The 24,795-nt window shown below is 42.0% G+C and overlaps 1 protein-coding gene across 1 annotated transcript in view; it reads left to right on the top strand.

Moving 5' to 3' along the window:
• Nucleotides 1–24,795, top strand: part of LOC143927138 (ranaspumin-like) — a 58,661-nt gene that overhangs the window by 2,232 nt on the left and 31,634 nt on the right. The window contains exons 3-8 of the mRNA XM_077451091.1: nucleotides 953–1,012; nucleotides 4,834–4,890; nucleotides 5,770–5,811; nucleotides 10,116–10,181; nucleotides 22,753–22,800; nucleotides 23,219–23,263. Of these exons, the coding sequence (XP_077307217.1) occupies nucleotides 953–1,012; nucleotides 4,834–4,890; nucleotides 5,770–5,811; nucleotides 10,116–10,181; nucleotides 22,753–22,800; nucleotides 23,219–23,263 (318 nt within the window). The remainder of the gene's footprint in view (nucleotides 1–952; nucleotides 1,013–4,833; nucleotides 4,891–5,769; nucleotides 5,812–10,115; nucleotides 10,182–22,752; nucleotides 22,801–23,218; nucleotides 23,264–24,795) is intronic.

Genomic DNA, 24,795 nt, shown 5'->3' with positions numbered 1-24,795 from the left:
ACAGGTGGCACAGATGTGGCACAGGTGATAGATGGCACTGGTCTGGCACTGGTCTGGCACTGTTCTGGCACTGTTGTGGCACTATTTGGGCACTGCTGGGCACTCACGGTTATTTTTTAGTTTCACTGGAATGTTCTCCTCTCCTCTCACGCTGCATCGGTGTGAGGAGAGGAGACTGATGACCTTAGCTTGACCCGGAAAGCCGAATTGTTTACATTTGTGATCGCTCCGTCATTGGACGGAGCGATCACGTGGTAAAGGACCGCTGCCATTGGTCCTTTACCGCGATCCGTGTTGCGCCGGGTCCCGTGAACTCGGCGAGCACGGATGTTCCGGCGTGCGCGCCCCCTGGGAACGATTCTCCGGGAGGCCGTTAATTAACGGCCTCTCAGAGATAGCAAACCGACCTATAGCCGTTAATCGGCTATAGGCCGGTTATTAAGTGGTTAAGGCAGCCCATACACTAATATTTGTTTTCCTTCAACCAGCGGGTTAAACAAGAAAAGATCAGATTCCCCTATCCACACACTCAGTGTGGATGGGGCAATCACTGCAGCAGAGCTTTTGTGTTCTGTCGGGTGTGGAGCTGGTGGCACTAATCATTCTGGAAAAAACAACAGACTATGCATAAATCAATTGATAGATCAACTTATGTACAAACAGCTAGCCCATACATGGAACGGAATTCAGCCGGTCCCTGCTGAACTGACCAAATTTTGATCCATGTATGGCTGGCTTAATTATGATTGCGTGATTGAAGTGAACACAGTGTCATTATTTTACTAAACTAAGGCATTCACTAAACAGTCTCTATTCATTTACTAAATTAGCTCCATTCATTTCAAAAGCTCTACTTGCCAAACAAACTGTCATAACCCTGTACTATTACAATGCTTTTCTTTGTTAATAGTGTTGGATATATTCACCACTAACATATGTTGTTCATTTTCAGAAACTTGGATATTTACTTCCCGCTATTGGCAAATATGTTTGTGCATACAATAAATTTCAGGTACATCATTTTATTGTGACTATAACAAGGTGTTACTAAATAACCCTGCTTTGAAAGCACTGCTTATGAGAAGTCCCTATACAAAAATAATGTCTGTGGAGCATCTCATTTACCCAGGTCATGGTAGAATTAGTTGTAGTTAAAGGGGTTGTAAAGGTTCGTTTTTTATTTTCTAAATAGGTTCCTTTAAGCTAGTGCATTGTTGGTTCACCTACCTTTTCCTTCAATTTCCCTTCTAAATGTTTTTTTCTTTGTTTTCTTTGTCTGAATTTCTCACTTCCTGTTAAGCTGTGCTGGCTGACTAAACACCGCTCAGATGATGATGTGAAGTTTACTGAGGAGAAGGAGGAAGTGAGAAATTCAGACAAATAAAAAAAACATTTAGAAGGGAAATCGAAGGAAAATGACATTCACCTCCAGTTATCTACTACTAAGTATAACAATGAGATTATTTGGCTCATGAAGTAGCAGGAGCGTCCGGTCCATAAGGGGTGCAGGGCGCTGCTCCCTCCAGTTAGTGTGCCATTCCCTAGTTTGCATGCAGGGATGCAAGCAGGGCGCTGGACTCAGGTTTCTATGAGTTTTTTTTTTTCTCAAGCCATATGATTAGAGCCTGAGGCTCTAATTGACTTGAAAAAGGTTGGGATTGGGGAGCAGAGCACTGCGCCCTGAACCCACCTACTTGTGACACTAGCAAATCAATACTTGCTATTGTCTTCCAGCTTCTACTTCAGGCCAATCAGGACAGGTTGCAGATTGGGTTGGCCGGGACGAGCAGCCGAGGAAGCTGGTGTTTTATCAGATTACAGTTACCCATCAGATCGTGTATCGGAAGTGACATTCCCACCAAACAATACTTACTGCACATGTGCTATGCATTCCAAACACTTCATGATCTGAAAGGTAGCGGTAATCTGATGGAACACCTGGGAATCCACAGAGGTGGATGCGTGAGTGCGGACCTGGGGGAGAGATTGTTTGCCACCCCCCAAAAAAAGTTTATCACCAGTCACCATTGTGAAGCAGTTTGTGTAAAACAGAGGTGAGAGCTGAGAATAACAAGTGAAGCTGAAATTTGAGATATGTAATAGAGATGTTGTTATCTTCATAACGTGCCTGGGAATAATTCTTTCAAAATAATAATTTTCACCATCATCAGCTCACTTGAGTTTAGCCTATTAACAGCAGGAGAGTAGACTAAATAGTTATTTAAAAAAAAAAGAAATAAAGATATAACTAAATAAGCATGAAATGTTCAAGCTTTCTCATTTTTTTTTTTTTTTTATTGTACCCATTACGCTTTGTTTTTTGCTGTCTGCGTACCAAAACGGAAGATTTCAATTTAATTTCCATTCTGAAGATGCATCAGGAAGTGAGAGGAAATCTCTATGTACATGCTAATGAGAGCACCAGACATGCAACCAAAGCTTTAATTAATAAAACTGGTTCATAGCAGAAAAAAACAATGCATTTCAGGGGCCAAAAAGACTCCCCCTTCATCAGGTCCTTTGATGTGCTCATTAACACTGGCAAAACCACTGATTTGTCTGATATCTGTTTATCTGAGTCCATGAAAACAGACCTGAATCATGATGAAGGGAAAGTTTGTTAAGCCCCTGAAATGCAGTTGCTCTTTTTTCTGCGGGGTCCTATACAGAACCTTTTTAAACTTTAAAAAACTATTTAAACATACAGAAAATAATACAAAAAGCCAGGATGTTCAGAAGTTTGAGGTGGTAGAGAAAAGATTTAAAAATAAGGGTCATGATGTTTTTAATGTTTGCAATTAATCCTGTCACGCACTGCTTGTTTTCTTAGGTGTCCATTTAACAAGGTGCAATCTATCCTGCACATATCACAGCTATTCACTACATATTATAGATAAGGTACTAGTGCGCACAACCCCAAATCAACAACCCCAAACGAAACTAACTAATATAAATAGAACTAAAGGAAGCTGCTAACATAAATAATGATCTCCACACTATCTAGCAAAATATTAAAAAAAAAGTATGTAGCGCTACCTTTTAAACAAAAATAGAGATATTAAATAAACCACTTAATCAGTGACACAAATCAATATACTGTACATATATAGATATAAATAAATGTGCAAATTAAAAACTGTGCATCAATAAATAGATACATGTGCAAACACAATGGTGCAAAAATATCACAATGACTAAAGTGCAAAATTGCATACAACATGGGTGGTTAGTCCAATATCATAAGATGTGCAAATATCGCAAAAACTATGTGACACAATCACAGTGCAAAATAGCAAAAAAGAAGAAAGTCCATGTGCAATTCAAGTGTTCAAAAAGAATCCAGTGCTGTTCAATAATTTGATATCCACTATTGGATATTTTTGCACCATTGTGTTTGCAGATTTATCTATTTATTGATGCACAGTTTTTAGATTTGCACATTTATTTATATCTATACATGTACAGTATATTGATTTGTGTCACTGATTAGGTGGTTTATTTAATATTGCTATTTTTGTTTAAAAGGTAGCGCTACATACTTTTTTATATTCACTACATATAAATCCCTCAGATGAGGGAATTTATTAACAATTGTTCTTCTCCAATAAAAGTGGATGGAATATGCAGTGAATGACTATGATGTGTACTGGAAGTTAGGAGAAAATTCCCTTAAATAAAAAAATAATAATATTGAAGTAAGCAGGGAAAATAAAACCAATTGTTAATAAAAGACTTATTGGGCAGGGGTTTTGCAAGAAAATGTGTTTTTATTTATATTAAGACATTCCTATTACATTTGTAACCAAATGTATTTATGATAAAACACAATTATCCATGCAGGGTCTCCATTCAATAGGACTTTTATTATTGTTACTTTTACTGTCCACATACAGGACGGGAATATACTGAGGTCTAGTGATAATATACCCCATTAGATCCCGGGGAATATAAAAGAGCATGATCTCCTAAGTAATAGGAAATGTTTTTAAGGTGTAAATGTCTCTGTCTTTTATAAGCCATAAGAAGCATGGCAATATATTGCACCCCACAAAAAACTGCCATGTATATATACATATGCTGTATATTTATAGTTGTATATGTACACACAAATAGGTAAATATATAAACCTGAATGAGTCTTTGATTTTCCTGCCAAGCAGTGACATTCATCTGCTCCCTCATCACATTGTGACTGTTTCTCTTCTCTTTCTCTACTATTACCATCTCTGAGGTGGAGAAGTGAGGAGGGAGATCATTTCCTCTGATTTTCCTGCAGTGGGAGACAGAACAACATCTCCACTCCTCATCACAGCCACATAAACCGCTGTACAGCGGAGATAAGTGATAGTCACTATTGTGGCATATATCAGTTTAAAATTACATTTGCCATGACACTTTAGGCCAATGGCCTTATTATAGAACAGTGTTTCTCAACGCCAGTCCTCAAGGCCCCCCAACAGGTCATGTTTTCAGGCCTCCCATTATTTTGCACAGGTGATATGATCAGTTTCACTGCCTTAGTAATTACCACAGCTGTTTTATCTGAGAGAAAGCCTGAAAACATGACCTGTTGGGACGCCTTGAAGACTGAAGTTGAGAAACACTGCTATAGAATATGCTGGCATAGAGGGGCACAGAAACCAGCTGTCACCCAGCCAAAGTCTTTTATTAAAGTTTATTCGTTCCTTGAAATTGCTTTACATTTTTAATAGGGCAATTACAATAACTGTATACAATTCATTTTATACAAACCATTTGTCATGTATTATATGATTAATGGCAGTGGATGCTCTCACATTCCTTTGTAGTAAGTTTGACTCTGTTATTTTTTTAGGAGGATGGAAATGTAAAGAATTACAACGATGCAGCAGAAATATTCATTGGTGTACTGGTATGGAGTACTAATTGTAAGACCTTTCTTTTTATGGCCAACATGAACATAGGAAAATATTTACTAAAGTCTATCCAGTAAAAGAAAATGGAATCCGACCACACTGGAAGATTAGAGTGGTGGGGTTGGGGGGCACAGGGTGGAGGAGGTTTTCACCAGAAAAGGAATCAGCACAAGGGACACATCCTACTGACTGTAAGGTTTTTTTTTTCTTTGTTTGTTTTGAGTTTTGCTGCCCCTAAGCTTTAAGCTAATTGTACTGTGAAGGGAATTTTATTAATTTTCTTTCCCCAAACAATACTTTTTTATTCATAAACATATATACTTGCCTGCTCTGTGCAATGGTTTTGCACAGAGCAGCCAAGATCCTCCTCTTCTGGGGTCCCCGCCGGTGCTCCTGGCTCCATCCCCCTTCTGAGTGCCCCCATAGCAAGCGGCTTATTAGGGGGGCATTAAAGCTCATTGATCGTGAGCTGGGCTCTGTGTGTCCATTAACACACACAGCGCAGCTCAGCCCCACCTCTGTTCTTTGCTCAATGGCTGTAATTGACAGTATCAGTAGCCGATGGATGCCTCCATGGCCAGAGAGGAGAGACAGAGAGTGGACGGAGCTGCTGCTCTCAGGTACAGCACTGGATAGAGATCAGGCTCAGGTAAGTATAATGGGGGATGGGGGAAGGAGCTGAAAAAAAACATTTTTTTTCTTAATGCAGAGAATAAATAGTCATGGAAAAAAGATACTACTCAAATCACAAAAATTTACAGAATCCCCTTATCTACTATTTTCACTTAAGTTTTTTATTATTACTGTTATTATTATCAATATTATTATTATTATTATTATTATCTAAAACAATTTACTTTATACTCTTGTTGCAGAAGTGTGTATCCTGTCATTTTGATCTTGGTGATAAAAATTTAGTAAGTCTCTCTCCATCTACCTATATTTTTTATATCTCATTTTAATATAATGTATGACATGTGTTCCCAGCTCATGAGCCCCATTCAGACATGACAAATGGCAGAAATCCAAATGATTTCAGTAATCCTGATTCAATAAAGCATCATCCAATCATGTACAAGGCAACATCTTCAAATCAAAATTCTATTTTCAAATGCTTCTCTTCATGAGTTGATATTCAGATGTCAGTATTTTTTGCTCCATGACAAAAATTCAACTCAGTAAACAATTTCAATGAACAATGAAGATGTGCAAAGTGCAGGAATCTATGATAATCAATCACATTTTCCTTTCATTAAATTACAGCATACAGAGCAAACAAAAATGATTACTTATTGTCAATTGGTCACTGTGCTTGCAGTTTGCATTTGTAGGTTAAAATAATGGTAACTTTTTTTTTTTACAAAGATTGGCAACACTTTTGATGAATGAAAGAAATTAAATAATTTCTGCTTAGCCTCATCTAAAAACAATACAAACACTATGGTAAATGTATGCATGTATATATCTATATGTATATATATATATATATATATATATATATATCTCTATATCTATCTATATATATATACACACACGCAGTATCTCACAAAAGTGAGTATACCCCTCACATTTTTGTTAATCTTTTATAAATCTTTTCATGCAAACACTAAAGAAATTACACTTTGCTACAATGTAAAGTGTACAGCTTGTATAGCAGTGTCAATTTTCTGTCCCTTCAAAATAACTCAACACACAGCCATTAATGTTTAAACCACTGGCAACAAAAAGGAGTACACCCCTAAGTGAAAATGTCCAAATTGGGCCCAAAGTGACCCTTTTCCCAGCACTGCCTTAACCCTCTTGGGCATGGAGTTCACTAGAGCTTCACAGGTTGCCACTCCTCCATGGTGACATCACGGAGCTGGTGGATGTTAGAGACCTTGCCCTCCTCCACTTTCCGTTTGATGATGCCCCACAGATGCTCAATAGGGTTTAGGTCTGGAGACATGCTTGGCTAGTCCATCAGCTTTACCCTCTGCTTCTTTAGCGAGACAGTGGTTATCTTGGAGGTGTGTTTGGAGTTGTTATCAAGTTGGAATACTGTCGTTTGGCCCAGTCCCCTGAAGGAAGGGGGATCATGCTCTGCTTCAGTATGTCACAGTACATGTTGGCATTCATTGTTCCCTCAATGAACTTTAGCTCTCCAGTGTCGGCAGCGCTCATGCAGCCCCAGCCCATGACACTCACACCACCATGCTTGACTGTAGGCATGACACAATTGTCCTTGTACTCCTCACCTGGTTGCCGCAAACTGGCCCCAATGTATTACCTGGTCTGTAACACTTTGGGTGATTTTTAGCCCCGTTAGCGCAGCACTACCTTGAACTAAAAAAAAATGTAGCGTAATGCAAAATTCAATTCAATGAATAAAACACAAATAAATAAAATATTATACACATAATACATAAGTGTATCCAATTATGAAATCCCAGTAGCCTCCCTGGCGGTATGATTATGTCGGATTTTTGAATCTCAAAGTGATACATTGTTTTGCATGGTAATTTGGCGTTTTATATTGGAGGCCTGTATTTCTTAGGAATAACTCACTTAAATCTGTCCAAATAAGAGTCTGGTAGACATCCAGGGTATGATAAAATTTGAAACATAAAATCCTAAATTATAATATAAATAATTTAAAAAATATATTTAATTATATAATTAATTTCCCCACAAATCACTATCGCTCAATTCTGCAAGTGTTCTAATTTACTATCGCTGTTTTCTAGCTGGTCTAAAACCACTTTTGACGTAAAGGGACACTTTTTGGTTGCCATGGACATTCTCAAATTTCCTGGCAGAAAGAACAGTATATATAATATAAAAGTGCATACAGGGCACTGGACAAAGCACAAGGGACAAAAGGGAGGTGAAATGATTTGATACAGTAATGTAATCTTACAGATTACAGTGTACTGTATGTGTTATGTATTTTGTAGTTTTTGAATTTTCCACTGGGCTCCGCCCCCATGCGTCTTAACGCTCACAGTGAATGGAGCCTGGAACACAGAGCATCGGGGAGGAGGACACAGCGGGGGGGACATCACAGAATCCTGGTGATAAGGTAAGTACGTTGTAACAGAAATCTGCAATGCAATCGCGAGTGTGGCTTGGGGTTACCACTAATGGTATTGAAATTTAACCCACACTCGGGAATGTCATCAGGGAGGTTGAAGTGCATCAGTAATAAAGTATATTTGTGCCAAAAAAGTCCATAAACTAACATAATACTGAATATTTAAGTGAATTATCCAAACTTCCACAATAAATGATTCTTCTGGTGTGATAAAAGTGAACCTCCTCATGCATAAACTTAGTGCAATTTCCACCAGTGGTAAGTTAGGCAGCTCACCTTCAATCCAGACATAAAAACGTAAAAGCCAAAAGTGCTTCCTTCCCTTTAAGGGAAAGTAAGGAATCCAATACTGCATTTGCCGTGATCCCTTAGATCCATCCAAGGTTCAGACGTTGTAATGAGTGCAGTACATATAAAACAGAATAAACTGAAATAATGCTCACCCTTGTTTTACTGAAGAAAGAAAAGGATAAAAACACTCACAGGTGTAGAATGTACAAGAGCATAACAGAGCCAGCAGTACAGTAGTATACAGATCACAGCGCTTCCTGTTCTCTAGCAGCACACAATGATGTCATCAGCCTCACAGCCCCACTACTAAAGCTGGCCATACACCTGTAGATTATCTGCAGATTTTCTATGGTTAGATGGAAAATATACAACAGATTTCTTCCATATTCGCTAAACTATGTGGATGGAGGAATCTCCCACTTTTTCCATTTAACCATGGAAAATCTGCAGATAATCTATAGGTGTATGGCCAGCTTTAGATGCATATATTCCAATCACCAGACTTCAGAAAAGGTCGTTGGGTGATTTATTTAAATATTTGTAAAATCCAAAAACTTTACATGTAATAAATCCATGCAAACTCTTGAACCAGGTGAGAGGCCTAACTAGTGACAATCTATAAAAAATAAAATAAAAATAGTGAAAATAAAATAAAAAAATAAAAAAACAGCTTGCCAACACTTCCCACACTTTGCCAAATGTGACAATGCAAACTGATATATCAAATGTGCGGCGCTTAAATAGCTATACAACTAATATGCATATGTATCACACATTCAGCAAATAATAATGATGAATAGTGAATGACCAGCTTAAGAAGGAAATATCTCACCTCCTCACCACCTGTTTTAACCATATAAATGCCACACCACTGTGCTGTTACCATGTGCAATGTATGTGGCTGTGGGGTGGTTGTAGACTGGCTCCATTCACTTGACTGTGTCACGTTTGGTGGATAGTAATGCCTACAGAATGCAACAGTAGGTGTAATTCCTGCTCTGGCCATGAAGCAAAGCATTGTGGCTGTGACATGTATGAACCCTTGGTTGCTGTCTTTTTAGGCATTGACATCTGTGCATGGATTTGCACAAATGTTAACAAGCTGCACATGAAATCGCACCGAGGTAGTGCTATTGCAAAGCCGCATTCAGTGTGAACTGGGGCTTAAGATGGAGATGATTTGTTTTCAGCTTTATATTTGACCCGAGGAAGGACTTTGGGCATTTCAAAAATGTTATACAAATTGCATGAATTTATAACATATGAAGTTTGTGGATTTTGCAAATATTTAAATAAATCACCCGAGGTGCTGCATGACAAGTATTGTAGCGTATCTTCTATTTATGGGAGCAGAGGGTATCGCTCATGTTCTGTGTACATGCATCAGGATTGGATTGTTTATATATATTCACAAATGATTCCATTCTCACAGGCATATATATCAAAGTTCACAATCTTTCATAGTAAATGGCTACATGACAAAAATAAAGACATATAAAAAGTGTATGTGCCTCTTATCATAAAACATCAAAGCTCCTAATGCCGTAAATATATCTCCATGTTTTTTTGGGATCTGTTACTGTGAATATTGTAGATATTGTGATCACTTTCTAATTTGATACAGCAATGTAATATTTAAAAAGAAAAAAAATGTCAACACTAGAAACATAAATGAGCACATACATCTACAATGCAAACAAACAAAAAAACATTTTTTAAATGTAAGTTCATTTTTCTGAAATTTTAACTTGTTTGTTCTGTATAAATCATCTGAAATTTTTAAAGCTACACCTTATCTGTATTATGTGAAATATTTGGCATGTTTACATACACAATCGTGTTGCATTTTGTTTATAGGAAGACCTTTTGGTGTCAGCTGGAGGAACTGGAGTAGAAGCCCTTGCCACTGGTATAGAGATTTTGGTAAGTTTGTTTGTTCACTCGCTTCATTTCTGTTTGTTCATATCAGCCGGTCAGAGAGATACTGAGAATGATTTGAGAATATTCCCCAATAAATTACCCAATCATGGGCAGATGAAATAAGTGAACAGGGAGTAGTTGTTTTTATTTTTATAATTGGATTCTTGAAGTGAACCTTCATTCAATTTATAATGTGAAGATTCTCAATTCCTAGTAAATCAGGTGTCCTTTTATGAAACAGTGAAATCTATTCACTGCTTCATTCTCCGGCATTCTCAGAGGAGATCTTTCTCCTCTGTGTGCCACTTTATGAAGCGGAGTAGATCGCTTCACCCTTGGAGAAGTGAAGCGATCTACAAACGCTTCTAACACTGGAGAACGGCCCCTAATACTGGAATCTCGTGAGACTTTATGAGATTACAGTACTAGAAATTCACTGATACACAGAGATGTCAATTTATTCAGCAGTGATAAATTATCACAGCTCAATACACTGACAAACGGTGTGATTAATGTTAGTGAAATAAAGCGTCCCCCTACATAATATATACATGTATACACACACAGACATTATATATACACACACATTTTATATATATATATATATATATATATATATATATATATATGTGTGTATACACATAACTATGACAGGGGGACATGGTTACAGTGTTGGGGGGGTCTGAACGAGGCATAAGGAAGTTAATTATCTTCCTCTTTCCTCCTCAGATCCCCCCACATTCTCTCTTCACTCCCCGGTTCTCCACCTCTGAGCTGGTGAATCGGGGAGTGTGAATTCTGACACAAATCGCCAGTGAAGCACTGAGATCGCAGCTTCATAAACTGGCCGTTACTGTGTCATTCTATGAGGATTCTCAGTGTGTGGAGGTAATCGGCGGGAGAACAAATTCAAACACTTCTCCCCCGATTATCTCTGGTTTATAAACTGTTTATGGGCTGTGATCAGCGGCGATCCTCTGGATCTCCACTGATCACTGCTTCATAAACGGACACCCCAGTCTCAGTAAATCAGGCCAAGGTGGAGTCAGATGAGGGCTTGCAGCAGATCTTTGTATAAGCTTATTTATTACAAAAAAGATGACAGTGTAAAGCGCATTACAAGGCAATTTATCTGATCCAGTTGTGATCATCTAAAATTAGCTATATGACTAATTTGGATATTGTCATATCTGTATCAGATAAGCCCATCTATCTATAAAGTAAGAGCTACTTATTCTTCAGGGACATTGGAATAGGTGTATAATAGGGATGAGCTTCGTGTTCGAGTCGAACGCATGTTCGACTCGAACATCGGTCGTCCGTGCGTTCGCCGAATTCCGAACGTTTGGGACGTTCGCGGCAAAATTCGTGTGGCCCACAATGCACTGCGATGGCGCAATGCATTGCTGTCTCACGATTGGCCAAGCATGCACTGTGACCCCGCATGCTTGGCCAATCGCAGCGCCAGTAGCGGGAAGAGCAATGGTTGGTCACAGGCATCCTGCCTGTGGCCAATCATAGCTCAGACAGTGTAGTGCACGCCCCACACTATATAAAGCTGCCTTTCAGGCGGCCTCGTGTAGTGTTTGTTAGCATCTGAAGCAGTGGGTGTTCTGTGTACCTTCAACACAGTTACACACCAATCGTTTTTGGCTGATTTACTATTTTGCTCTTGTGTAGTGGTTACTGTCTGTGCCCTGACCGCAGTATACACCACTATATTCACCTCACCTATATAGCTAGTGATCTAGCTTTAATAATAGAGCTTGCAGTCAGTAGTGTTAGTGCGTGCTGTCTGCGTGCTCTGTACCCAGTACATACCACTATATACACCTACATAGCTGTTCTCTATTTGAGCCCGATTGTCATTTGCTGGAGTTATTGGAAGTTGTGTGTGCCTCCAGCACAGCACAGTATACAGCTGTATATGCCCCTTTAACTCTGCTGTTTTCTTGTTATTGTCTGCGTGCCCTGACCGCAGTATACACCGTGATATTCACCTCACCTATATAGCTAGTGGTCCATCTTTAACAATAGAGCTTGCAGTCAGCAGTGTCACTCAGGAGATAGTGCGTGCTGTGTGCCTGCTCTGTACCCAGTACATACCGCTATTATCCACCTACATAGCTGTTCTCTATTTGGGCCCGATTGACATCTGCTGGAGTTATTGGAAGTTGTGTGTGCCTCCAGCACAGCACAGTATACAGCTGTATATACCCCTTTAACTCTGCTGTTTTCTTGTTATTGTCTGCGTGCCCTGACCGCAGTATACACCGTGATATTCACCTCACCTATATAGCTAGTGGTCCATCTTTAACAATAGAGCTTGCAGTCAGCAGTGTCACTCAGGAGATAGTGCGTGCTGTGTGCCTGCTCTGTACCCAGTACATACCGCTATTATCCACCTACATAGCTGTTCTCTATTTGGGCCCGATTGACATCTGCTGGAGTTATTGGAAGTTGTGTGTGCCTCCAGCACAGCACAGTATACAGCTGTATATACCCCTTTAACTCTGCTGTTTTCTTGTTATTGTCTGCGTGCCCTGACCGCAGTATACACCGTGATATTCACCTCACCTATATAGCTAGTGGTCCATCTTTAACAATAGAGCTTGCAGTCAGCAGTGTCACTCAGGAGATAGTGCGTGCTGTGTGCCTGCTCTGTACCCAGTACATACCGCTATTATCCACCTACATAGCTGTTCTGTATTTGGGCCCGATTGGCATCTGCTGGAGTTATTGGAAGTTGTGTGTGCTTCCAGCACAGCACAGTATACATCTGTATATACCCCTTTAACTCTGCTGTTCTATAAAAAAGGCATCTGCAGGAGTTAGTGGGTGTTGTGTGCCTCCAGCACAATATAAACTACCCAACTACTGTTTTACCCAACTCCCTTCAGGCCATTACCATGTCTGGAAGGCCAGCAAGGAGAGGCAGACAGGCGCGAGCCGATAAAAGAGGGCAAGCAGGCTCTGTGTCTAGAGACAACAGTGCTGGTCGGGGACGCGGTGCATTGTCATCAGCACGTGGCCATGGGACATGCTTGTCCTTCTTTTCTGCAGCTGGACATGTTGAACCGCAACATGCCAACGACTTGGTAGAGTGGATGACCAAGCCCTCTTCATCCTCCTCATCCTCTCTCACCCAGTCTCAGGGTAGTAGAAAAGCAGCTGCCAACACATCGTCGTCCCTCCTCTCAATGTCATCATCAGTGACTCCTTCCCTAGACCCACCACGTCCTCCTGAGGAGTCTCCTGAACTCTTTGAGCACAGTGTTGGGTACATGCTCCAGGAGGATGCCCAGTGTTTGGTGGGCTCTGATGATGACACTCAGCTAGAGGAAGGCAGTAGCGTGAGCACAGAGAGAGGGGATGCTCAAGAAGGACAGCAATCTGGCAGTAATGTTCCACAAGCTGCAGCATACTGCCAGGTTTGCTACAGCGATGAAGAGGGAGGGGATGATGAGGGCACTGACTCCACATGGGTGCCTGGAAGGAGGGAGGAGGAGGAGGAGGAGGAGGAGGAGGAGGCACATGTCCAACGAGGCAGGATGCTCTCCGGGGGCCAGCTTAGGGGCAGCACACCGACTGAATCACACCGCAGAGCTCCGCCTGCGCAGAGCGCTTCCTCTGCGCAGAGCGCTTCCTCTGCGCGTTATTCTAAAAGTTCTTTGGTGTGGGCCTTTTTTGAGACGAGTGCATCAGATCGCACCGCTGCTATTTGCAACATATGTCTCAAGCGTATCTCACGTGGCCAAAACATCAGCCGCTTGGGCACCACATGCTTGACCAGACATATGTTGACCTGCCATGCAGCTCGTTGGCAAGCATACCTCAAAGACCCACACCAAAGAACAAAGCGGACCTCTCCTTGCTCCTCATCAGCTGGCATCTCCAACCCCACTAGACCTTCAGTCCTCTCTGAAACCTGCTCTGAGAGGAATGAAGGTGTAGAATTAGGTGTGTCACAGCCAAGTGCTTCCGGGAACTCTGCTAGTGGTACATCCACGTCCGATTATAGCAGACAAATGTCCCTGCCCCAGCTGCTGGACCGGCGGAAGAAATTTACTCCCAGCCATCCACATGCCCAGCGGTTGAATGCTAGCTTGGCTAAATTGCTAGCACTTCAACTGTTGCCTTTTCAGTTGGTAGATTCGGCCCCCTTCCGTGAGTTTGTACAATGTGCGGTTCCTCAGTGGCAGGTCCCCAAACGCCACTTTTTCTCACGGAAGGCAATTCCGGCTCTCTACCGGCATGTGGAAGGCAATGTCCTTGCCTCGCTGGACAGGGCGGTCAGCGGTAAGGTGCATATTACCGCTGACTCATGGTCCAGCAGGCATGGACAGGGACGTTACCTGTCTTTCACGGCCCATTGGGTCACTCTTCTGGCTGCTGGGAAGGATGCAGGACAAGGTGCAGTAGTATTGGAGGTTGTTCCGCCACCACGCCTCCAAAATGCTACTATTGGTTGTGACACACCTCTCTCCTCCACCCCCTCCTCTTCTTCTTCCTCCACGGCCTCTTCCAGTGCTCTGTCCTCAGAACCAGCGGTGCTCCGTAGGCGTTGCAGGGGCTACGCAAGTACGCAGGCAAAACGATGCCATGCCGTGCTTGCGCTGGTTTGTTTGGGGGACAGGAGCCACACTGGGGCGGATGTTTTGTCAGCTCTGCAGGGGCAGGCCGAGAGGTGGTTGACGCCACGCCAGCTTAAGCCAGGAATGGTGGTTTGCGACAATGGCACCAACCTCCTCTCCGCCCTCCGACAGGGACAACTGACCCATGTGCCCTGTGTAGCTCACGTCCTTAACCTGGTGGTGCAGCGGTTCTTGGGCAGGTACCCCGGCTTACAGGATGTCCTGAAACAGGCCAGGAGAGTCTGTGTGCATTTCCGCCGATCATTTAATGCCTGTGCTCGGCTGGCTGAGCTCCAAAAGGAGTTGAACCTGCCCAAGAACCGCCTTATATGTGACATGCCCACCAGATGGAACTCAACATTGGCCATGCTGCAGCGGCTGCACACGCAGCAGAGGGCCATCAATGAGTACCTGTGCGACTACGGCACCAGGACAGGGTCAGGAGAGCTTGGTTTTTTCTCACCACGCCAGTGGGGCATGATCAGGGATGCATGCACTGTCCTGTCACCGTTTGAGGAGGCCACAAGGATGGTGAGCAGTGACAGTGCATGCATCAGTGACACTATACCTCTTGTCCACCTCTTGGAGCATACGCTGCGTGGAATAATGGACAGGGCACTTGAGGCAGAACAGAGGCAGGAAGAGGAGGACTTCCTTGCCTCTCAAGGCCCCCTTTATCCAGACAGTGTTCCTGCTGTGCCACCCATCACACAGGAAGAGGGTGAGGAGGAGGAAGAGGAGGAGGAGGATGATTGTGTCAGCATGGAGGTGGAGGCTGGCACTCAGCATCAGCAGCAGCAGTCTTATAGGGATGATTTACAGTCCCAAGAAACACGTGGACTTGTACGTGGCTGGGAGGAGGTAGCTGCGGATCATGTTGTCCTTAGTGACCCAGAGGACTCCGGACCGAATGCCTCAGCTAACCTACGCTGCATGGCCTCCCTGATCCTGCAAAGCCTGCGGAAGGATCCTCGTATTCTTCGGATCAAGGAGAGGGACCATTACTGGCTGGCCACTCTCCTTGATCCACGGTACAAGGGTAAGGTTGCCGACCTTATCTTGCCATCGCAGAGGGAGCAGAGGATGAGACATCTCCGGGAGGCCTTGCAGAAAGCTCTGTGCAACGCGTTCCCAGAGACTGGGAGGTCACAAACTCCTGGTCCTGGACAACGTGTTGCTGAGGCATCAGTCAGAAGGAGCGGTGGAGAAGGTGGCCGTCTGACTGATGCGTTCAGACAATTTTTTAGTCCGCAGCCCCAAGGTATGATTGGTTCCAGCACCCATCGCCAGCGTCTAATTTACATGGTGCAGGAATACCTAGGGGCAAGGTCAGACTTGGACACCTTTCCCACTGAAAATCCTCTGGCTTACTGGGTCTTGAGGATGGATCACTGGCCAGAGCTTGCACAGTATGCAATTGAGCTCCTGGCCTGTCCTGCATCCAGCGTTCTTTCGGAACGCACCTTCAGTGCTGCTGGTGGCTTCGTTACCGATCACAGGGTGCGCCTGTCCACCGAATCAGTTGATCGACTGACCTTCATCAAGATGAATCAGTCTTGGATCACCCACAGCTACCAAGCACCTGAAGCTGATGTAACCGAATAATTTTTTTTGAAATACCACATCCCTTCAAGACTGCCTATGCTGATGCTGAGTGACTGTCCTGTTATGTTGATTGTCTATCCTCTTCCTCCTCCGCTGATATGTTGGAAGAACATTTTTGGTTCTGGGTGATGCCAGCAGCCCAATTTTTCTGCCCCTGTTTAACAGGGGTGTTTAAGTACAATTTTTGATGCAATGCTTTGCAGCAGGGCTAATTCCTGCAAAAAAACTAGAGTGTATGGCAGAGGTTGCAGTGTGATGGCACCAGTGCCTAAGGCCCAATTTTTCTGCCCCTGTTTAACAGGGGCGTTTAAGTACAATTTTTGATGCAATGCTTTGCAGCAGGGCTAATTCCTGCAATAAAACTAGAGTGTATGGCAGAGGTTGCAGTGTGATGGCACCAGTGCCTAAGGCCCAATTTTTCTGCCCCTGTTTAACAGGGGCGTTTAAGTACAATTTTTGATGCAATGCTTTGCAGCAGGGCTAATTCCTGCAATAAAACTAGAGTGTATGGCAGAGGTTGCAGTGTGATGGCACCAGTGCCTAAGGCCCAATTTTTCTGCCCCTGTTTAACAGGGGCGTTTAAGTACAATTTTTGATGCAATGCTTTGCAGCAGGGCTAATTCCTGCAATAAAACTAGAGTGTATGGCAGAGGTTGCAGTGTGATGGCACCAGTGCCTAAGGCCCAATTTTTCTGCCCCTGTTTAACAGGGACATGTAATTACAATTCTTGATATAATATTTCACAGGAGGGCCCCTTCCTGTGCCCACCCAGAGTAACTGTGAGGACTTATAGTGTTGTGGCACCAGCACCACAACCACCAAAGGTCAATTTTTCTACCACTGTTCAACAATGGCATGTAATTACAATTCTTGATATAATCGTTCACAGCAGGGCGCTCCAGCGGCCACCAAGAGTCACTTTGAGGGCTTACAATGTTGTTGCAAAACCAACACCTTGTTCCGCCATTTCTGCAGAGCATATAGGGCAGGCCCCTACTTTCAAACATCCAATTTACAAACATCTCCTACTTGCAAACGGAAGGAGACAACAGCAAGTGAGATGAAAAAAGATGGACGACAAAACAAATTATACAGGGGTGATAACCCTTCCCTATGTTTTCCAAAAAGCTTAAAGATATTTTTTTTGACTGGAGCTACACTTTAAAAATGTACCGCTTGAAAATGACAAACAGATTCAACTTAACACAACAAACCTACACAGTCCCTGTCTTGTTTGCACCGCCTGTATACTGCTGTTCTGAGTATATAGGGCCTGGGGGCCACACGCATTTCCTTTTTTTAATATGGGTACGGGGTTCCCCTTAATATGCGTACAAGACCCAAATAGGCTGGTAATGGGCAGGGAGGGCTACCCATGCCATTTTTCTGAATGATTTTCAACCATATTACAGGAACCAGATATAACATTAAAACCGCAAGCAGTTTTAAATGGTGTTATTTCCGTTTAATGTCATTTTGTGCAGGGACTGTTCTAAACACGGGAAACACGTGGCACTTCACAGGCATACTATAGACACCCCCCAGGCACCATATTTAAAGGAATATTTCACTTTTTTTTTCACTTTAATCGTCATTAAAATCAGTGCTCCCGCCAAAACGGTAGTTTTTAAAACTTTTTTTTGCAGTGACCCATGTCCCCTGAGGCAGGAGGCAGATCGCCAAACCCTTTTTAGCACACTATCTTGCATATTAGCCGTTAAAATTAGCACTTTCCAATTCGAACTTCGAGACTTCAATGGGGTTCTAACGTTCGTGCCGAACGCGGGGGTCGTTCGCAAGTTCTGGTGCGAACCGAACCGGGGGGTGTTCGGCTCATCCCTAGTGTATAATAGACATGTTAGATTTGTTTTGTACGAATTTCCCTAAATTCGTACATTCGGGAGGATCCGAAATACGAATTGCCATGTGTCCGAATTTTATACGAAATACGAACTTTTGTTTACGAATTTTGGATCAGTCGTCGCCGAGGACTCATTATGCCTCTTATGAGGGGCTCCCACCATCCCTGTGCTATACTGACCTCCTCCTGGGGCTGTACCCCTGCTGTGCTCATTATGAGGGGCTTCCACCATTCCTGTGCTGTGCTGACATACCGAGCACAGCAGGGGATAAAAACCAAACTTCCATCAGCATCAACTGTCATATTGAGGTATAGATATATATTTTTGCCTTTAAATTCATTGTAAAGAATGTTCGTACAAGTTAACGAACCTAACGACAATTCGTATTTCGTACGAATTGAAATTGAATTTCGGACACGAATTACCAAGTACGAATTAATTCTAATACGAACCGTAATAGAACTAAACTAAACAAATTTATTGACGGCGCCCATGTCTAGTGTATAAACCTTTCAGGGCTGAGGGATAGAATAAATTATAAGAGAATTATATTGCAAAACTGTGAACCAAATACCGTATATACTCGAGTATAGGCCGACCCGAATATAAGCCGAGGCCCCCAATTTACCCCCAAAAAAACTGGCAAACTTATTGACTCGTGTATAAGCCGAGGGTGAGACATGCCTGTCCATCCCTGTGTGTGTGTCCGTCCATCCCTGTGTGTCCGTCCATCCCTGTGTGTCCGTCCATCCCTGTGTGTCCGTCCATCCATCCCTGTGTGTGTGTGTGTCCATCCATCCATCCATCCCTGTGTGTGTGTGTCTCCATCCATCCATCCATCCATCCCTGTGTGTGTGTGTCTCCATCCATCCATCCCTGTGTGTGTGTGTCTCCATCCATCCATCCATCCCTGTGTGTGTGTGTATCCATCCATCCCTGTGTGTGTGTGTGTCTCCATCCGTGTGTGTGTGTGTGTGTGTGTGTGTGTGTGTGTGTGTGTGTGTGTGTGTGTGTGTGTGTGTGTGTCCAGCCTACCTGTGTCCCGAGCCTTTGTCCCGAGCCTCCGTCCCGTGCCTTGCCTCCTTGCCTCCGTCCCGTGCCGTGCCTTGCCTCCGTCCCGTGTCGTGCCTTGCCTTGCCTCCGTCCCGTGCCGTGCCTTGCCTTGCCTCCGTCCCGTGCCCTCTTCGTCGGCGCCTCGGCGGCCATTGTAAAATTCAAAAGCCGCGCCTCCGCCTTCGCCTGTGATAGGCGGAACACTGAATTTCCCAGCAGCCTGTGTTCCGCCTATCACGGACATCGTATCATCCTCGTCCGTAGTACGAGGATGATACGATGTCCGTGATAGGCGGAACACAGGCTGCTGGGAAATTCAGTGTTCCGCCTATCACAGGCGAAGGCGGAGCCGGAGGCGCGGCTTTTGAATTATAGAATGGCCGCTGTCTGTCTGCTCGACACGCTGATCGAGCGGGCAGACAGCGATGACTCGAGTATAAGCCGAGGGGGGCACTTTCAGCCTCAAAAAAGAGGCTGAAAATCTCGGCTTATACTCGAGTATATACGGTAACTTATTATTCTACCAATAACCAGCAGCTATAAATAAATACAAAAAGTAATATAACAAAATAATGACAGCACTGATTCAATAATATAAAATATTCAGTGTGAAAATTCATGGACAATAAATCATTCAATAAACATTGCGATTAAATAAATTCCTCCAAAGGATACATTAAAATATTTTAACCAAAATTAATTTTAAATTAAATAAGTTCAAATAAAGAAATCCAACAGTGTAACAACTAAAAAATTCCCATGACCAATATTATTCTTCCAAGTGTAGAAAAATCCTTGATCCAAGGTGACTACTACCACCAATACAGGAAAATGCACTTACCAGGAGTGCGTGCCTATCTCGCTACAAGGCTCGGCAAACACTGGTCTTGTAGCGAGATAGGCGCACGCTTCTGGTAAGTGAGTTTTCCCGTATTAGTGGTAGTAGTCACCTTGAACCAAAGATTTTTCTTTATTTGGAAAAATAATATTGGCGATGGGGATTTTTTTAGTCGTTACACTATTGGATTGCTTTATTTGAACTTATTTAGTTTAAAATTAATTTTGGTTAAAAATATAATGCCTTTAGTTTAAAAAAAAAAAAACTTTATTCTATCATAGTATTTATTGAATGATTTATTGTGCATGAATTTCCACACTGAATCATTTTCTATACTGTATTATTGAATCAGTGCTGCAATTGCTATTTTGTTATAAATTGGAATAGATATAATTGAAAAAAAAAAAAAAAAGACAGAGACAGCAGTTCTTCAATTGACTAAAATAGTAAAATGCAGGACAAAACCCCCAAAAGTATGCATCACATATTTATAAAATTACTCCAGCTCAGTACATTTATGTAGTGAAGGTGGCATTCACTGAACATTCACTGGTGGTGAATAGTTTATTGCCTATTTAAACAAATTCCCTAGGGATATTCACCTGCAGTGAATTATTGTGTAATGCCATATTCACTGGTTTATACATACTTCTTTAAAGCGGGAGTCCACCGGGACTCCGCGTTTTTTTTTTTTTTTTTTAAAATCCAGCAGCTACAAATACTGCAGCTGCTGACTTTTAAATAGTGACACTTACCTGTCCAGCGCGCCCGCGATGTCGGCACCCGAAGCCGATCGCTCGCTCGTGCCGCCGCCATCTTGGGTATGGGAATCAGGAAATGGAGCCTTTCGGCTTCATTTCCCGGTTCCCTACTGCGCATGCGCGAGCCGCGCGGCGCAATCCGGACGGTCCCCGCTGCCTCTGGGAGCTGTGTGTTTCCCAGCAGGCAGCGGGGCACTTGCTGAAGGGGGCGGGCGCTTGCGGAAAGGGGCGTAACGTACGCCCCTTTCCGCAGAGAGCTAGCCCGGAAGTGGGTGCAGTTACCTGGATTATCCAGGTAACTGCACCCCCCTCCCCCCTGAAAGGTGCCGATTGTGGCGCCGGAGGGGGGGGGGATTCCGATGAGCGGAGGTCCATTTTAGGGTGGACCTCCGCTTTAATTGTATGTGCTGTAACTGCCAAAATGACAAAAATACTACAAAATATCACTCGACCACAGATAGCTTGCTCATAAGACCTGCAAGGAAGCAACACATCATTGAGTAATTACTCTATCAGTAGTTCAGGGTCTCTAGTGTGCCATGGTCCTAAGAATAAGAGAAGGTGAACAGGTGATTTTAAAGAATTAATTAGTTTATTTCTAGTAAGAATATTTTCTGCTATGGTAAATGCTACTTGTTTATTTACTAAAGAAATAGAGACTCTGGATTGAAAATAACTTCTACCTTATTCACTAAACTATCTTCCAATCACATGAAGGCAAAAATCCTTTTTGTCTATTTCCTTTGCGCATTATTCTGCATTCAAAGCGAACAAAGATTCATCTAGTTTTCTAAGGCTAACCATACATGGCTTGGTGTATGTCATTCAGTCCCACAAGCAAATAGAGAAATCAGTCTATTGCCCCATCCAAGTTAGGGCTTTTTCACACAACAGATCCGTTCAAGTCCACCTGTCAGTTTTTTAGGCGGACCTGAACGGATGTATTCACTGCTCCTAAAGCGCCCCTTCCCATTGAAAACAATGGGGCAGCGCTGCAAACCCAGCGGCTCTTTGCAGGCAGTTTTAACCCTTTTTCGGCCACTAGCGGGGGTTAAAACCACCCCGCTAGCAGCGGAAAAGTGGCTCTAAATATAGCGCAGGTTTACTGCCGGCGCCCGCCCGCCCCAGTGTGAAAGTAGCCTTAGATTTAATTTTGTTGAGCTAGGTGGTGCTTGCAGGACCACTTATGGCTTGAATGTTGGCCAATTCTGCAGAAATTATCTGAAATTCCTCATGTGTATGGCCAGCAAGTAAAAGTTTAATTTGCACAAACCATCTGTATTACATTAGTAAATCAAAACCCTTGGTTCATAGTTTTCCAATATATAGAACAGTGGTCATCAACCCTGTCCTCAGGGCCCACTAACAGGCCAGGTTTTATGTATTACCTTGGGGGAGATGCAGACTAGAATACTGCAAATCACTGAGCAGCAAATGAGATCAAATGAGTGGGCCCCGGGGACAGGGTTGATGATGACCACTGATATAGAGGACCTGTCCCAAGAAAGTAAGGGGATAAAGCTGAGACTGATGAGTTAGGATCGTGTAAGTGACATACACTTAGAAAGGGGGACAACTTGAAGATTGAATGAGATTATTATTGTTCTCAGGAAAGAATACTTTTTGTGTTTTTAATCCTCACTCACAGGTGCGCTGGGACCATTCGTCTGTGAATGGGCCGCATGTTTATGTGGCTTGAACCACTAGTTGTTGTGTGCATACAGCCCATTGACGTCTATGTGGACAGGGTACTGGCCTTACTGCAATCATTTTTGTAAAGAAAAATACTAATGATCTTTTTTGTGCTTTTGTTTTTTCAGAAAAAACTGGGAATAGATGAATTAAAGACAAAGCTTGTTTGCGCACTGGTAAGGCCAAAACTGTATATTGACAACTGAGACATTTTGTTTATTATGTTAAATAACTTCATATTTTCCAATGCACTCCTCTGTAAATACATTTTTATTAGGCAATTAATAAGGACTACTTTTATTTATTTTTTATACAATTTGGTATATTATTGCTATGAAATATGTGTGACTATAACAAAAATTAGCACTATATCAATGAGACCACCATAACTGTTTGAAGAAACCAAACACCCTGCTCATGTAAAACATACTGTATATCATTTATTAAATACAATATTTCTTCTCATATTGTATTTTAAAAATGGTGTATTACCTTTGCATGTCTTTCTTTTCCTGTATGATGTCTTACATTATTTCTTTATGTATAGCTTTAAATTACCCATATATACTAATTAGAAATCATATCCTCCAATAGGTAGGGAAACTTTTACAATCACCATGCCTGCAGGAAGCCCTCACGGTATGTATATATCATATCATATCATCTGTAAACTAGAAATGGCAAAAAAAAAAAAAAAAAGACTCTGTCATGTTTAGAATTTTTGGTTGCTATGGGACCAGAATCTACACATTTACATACGATTTGGACATTTGTCTAATACTAAACATAGATTTTTACTTAAGAGATTTTTACAGATTTATCACAGAGCGTAATGGACATAATATAGCTTCATGCTATTTTAACCATTTCAGCCCCAGAAGATTCTACCCCCTTCCTCACCAGACACTTTTTACAATTCGGCACTGCGTCACTTTGACAATTGCGCGGTCGTGCAATGCTGTACCTAAACAAACTTTGCGTCTTTTTTTCCCCACAGATAGAGCTTTTCTTTTGGTGGTATTTGTGCTATAAACAAAAAAAACAAAAAAAAAAAAAAAACTATATTTTTTTACTTTTTTGCTATAATAAATATTCATATTTTTTTTTAAATACATTTATTCATCACTTTAGGCCAATATATATTCTTCTACATATTTTTGGTATTTAAAAAAAAAAAAAATCACAATAAGCAAATTGATTGGTTTGCGCAAAAGTTATAGCGTCTACAAACTATGGGAAAGATTTGTGGAAGAGAAATTGCAGCTCAAAGGCTCCAGACCTGTTGAAGACACCCACCCTATACGATCTTGCAAGTGCTGGCTCTGCTCAAATTAGGAAGGAAGGAAAAATCCTGAATGGCCGCACACCGCTGAAGGCATCTTTATTGAAAGATTCAAATCCAAAAACAGTCATAGCTGAAGCATAGAAACCAGGGACAACCAGCTAACGCTTTCCACATCACAAACAAATGCTTAGTCATAGCTGAATGAACAAAATCTGATCTGTAGATATGGAGCTAATGAAAAATAGACAGCCAATCAAATGCAAGGAATGTTGAAAGAAACCTCCCCATAAAATAAGACCTTGTAAAAGCTCAAAATGAATGGCACCTGGAGGGGAGAAACAAAGAGCAAACAAATACAATTAATTCAAATGAATAAATAAAAAGATAGATATATAAATGTGTGTGTGTGGTCGTAAGCTAAATGCAGCTTCCCAATATGGTGCAATCGAAGGCTAAAATAAATTGTAACTAATAAAGGAAAATGTATAATAGATAATAATACAAATGCAGATACAGATTTAAAAGTTACAAAAGGACTACCAGTATATACAAAATAAAATTAATCATCAAAAGGACCTGCAAGAGATTTGATATAAATTGTTATACAAAAAGTAAAAAAAAGCATATATACTAAATGCCATCACAGATATAAAAATGTCCATGTATAAAATTAAAATTGACTATTGGAACATAATTATTAATCCAATTTTGCCCGCACGAACATGTATGTAAAAAACATACAAAGACGTAAGGGCAAAGAATAAGAAGGACCCAAACTGCGTGAGCAAGGAGAAGCATAGTAATATATAAATATGATTTTAGATTTAGAGCAAACCAAGCAAAGCTATAACTAACAATGTGAAAGCTTGATGCAGCTACAAAGATT

This window comes from Lithobates pipiens, unplaced genomic scaffold, assembly GCF_037356315.1.
Source record: "Lithobates pipiens isolate NorthernLeopardFrog02 unplaced genomic scaffold, aLitPip1_a1.2 Scaffold_23, whole genome shotgun sequence".
NCBI lineage: Eukaryota > Metazoa > Chordata > Amphibia > Anura > Ranidae > Lithobates > Lithobates pipiens.
Note: the sequence above shows the minus strand (reverse complement) of the source record. Positions and strands in the feature narration are given on the sequence as shown.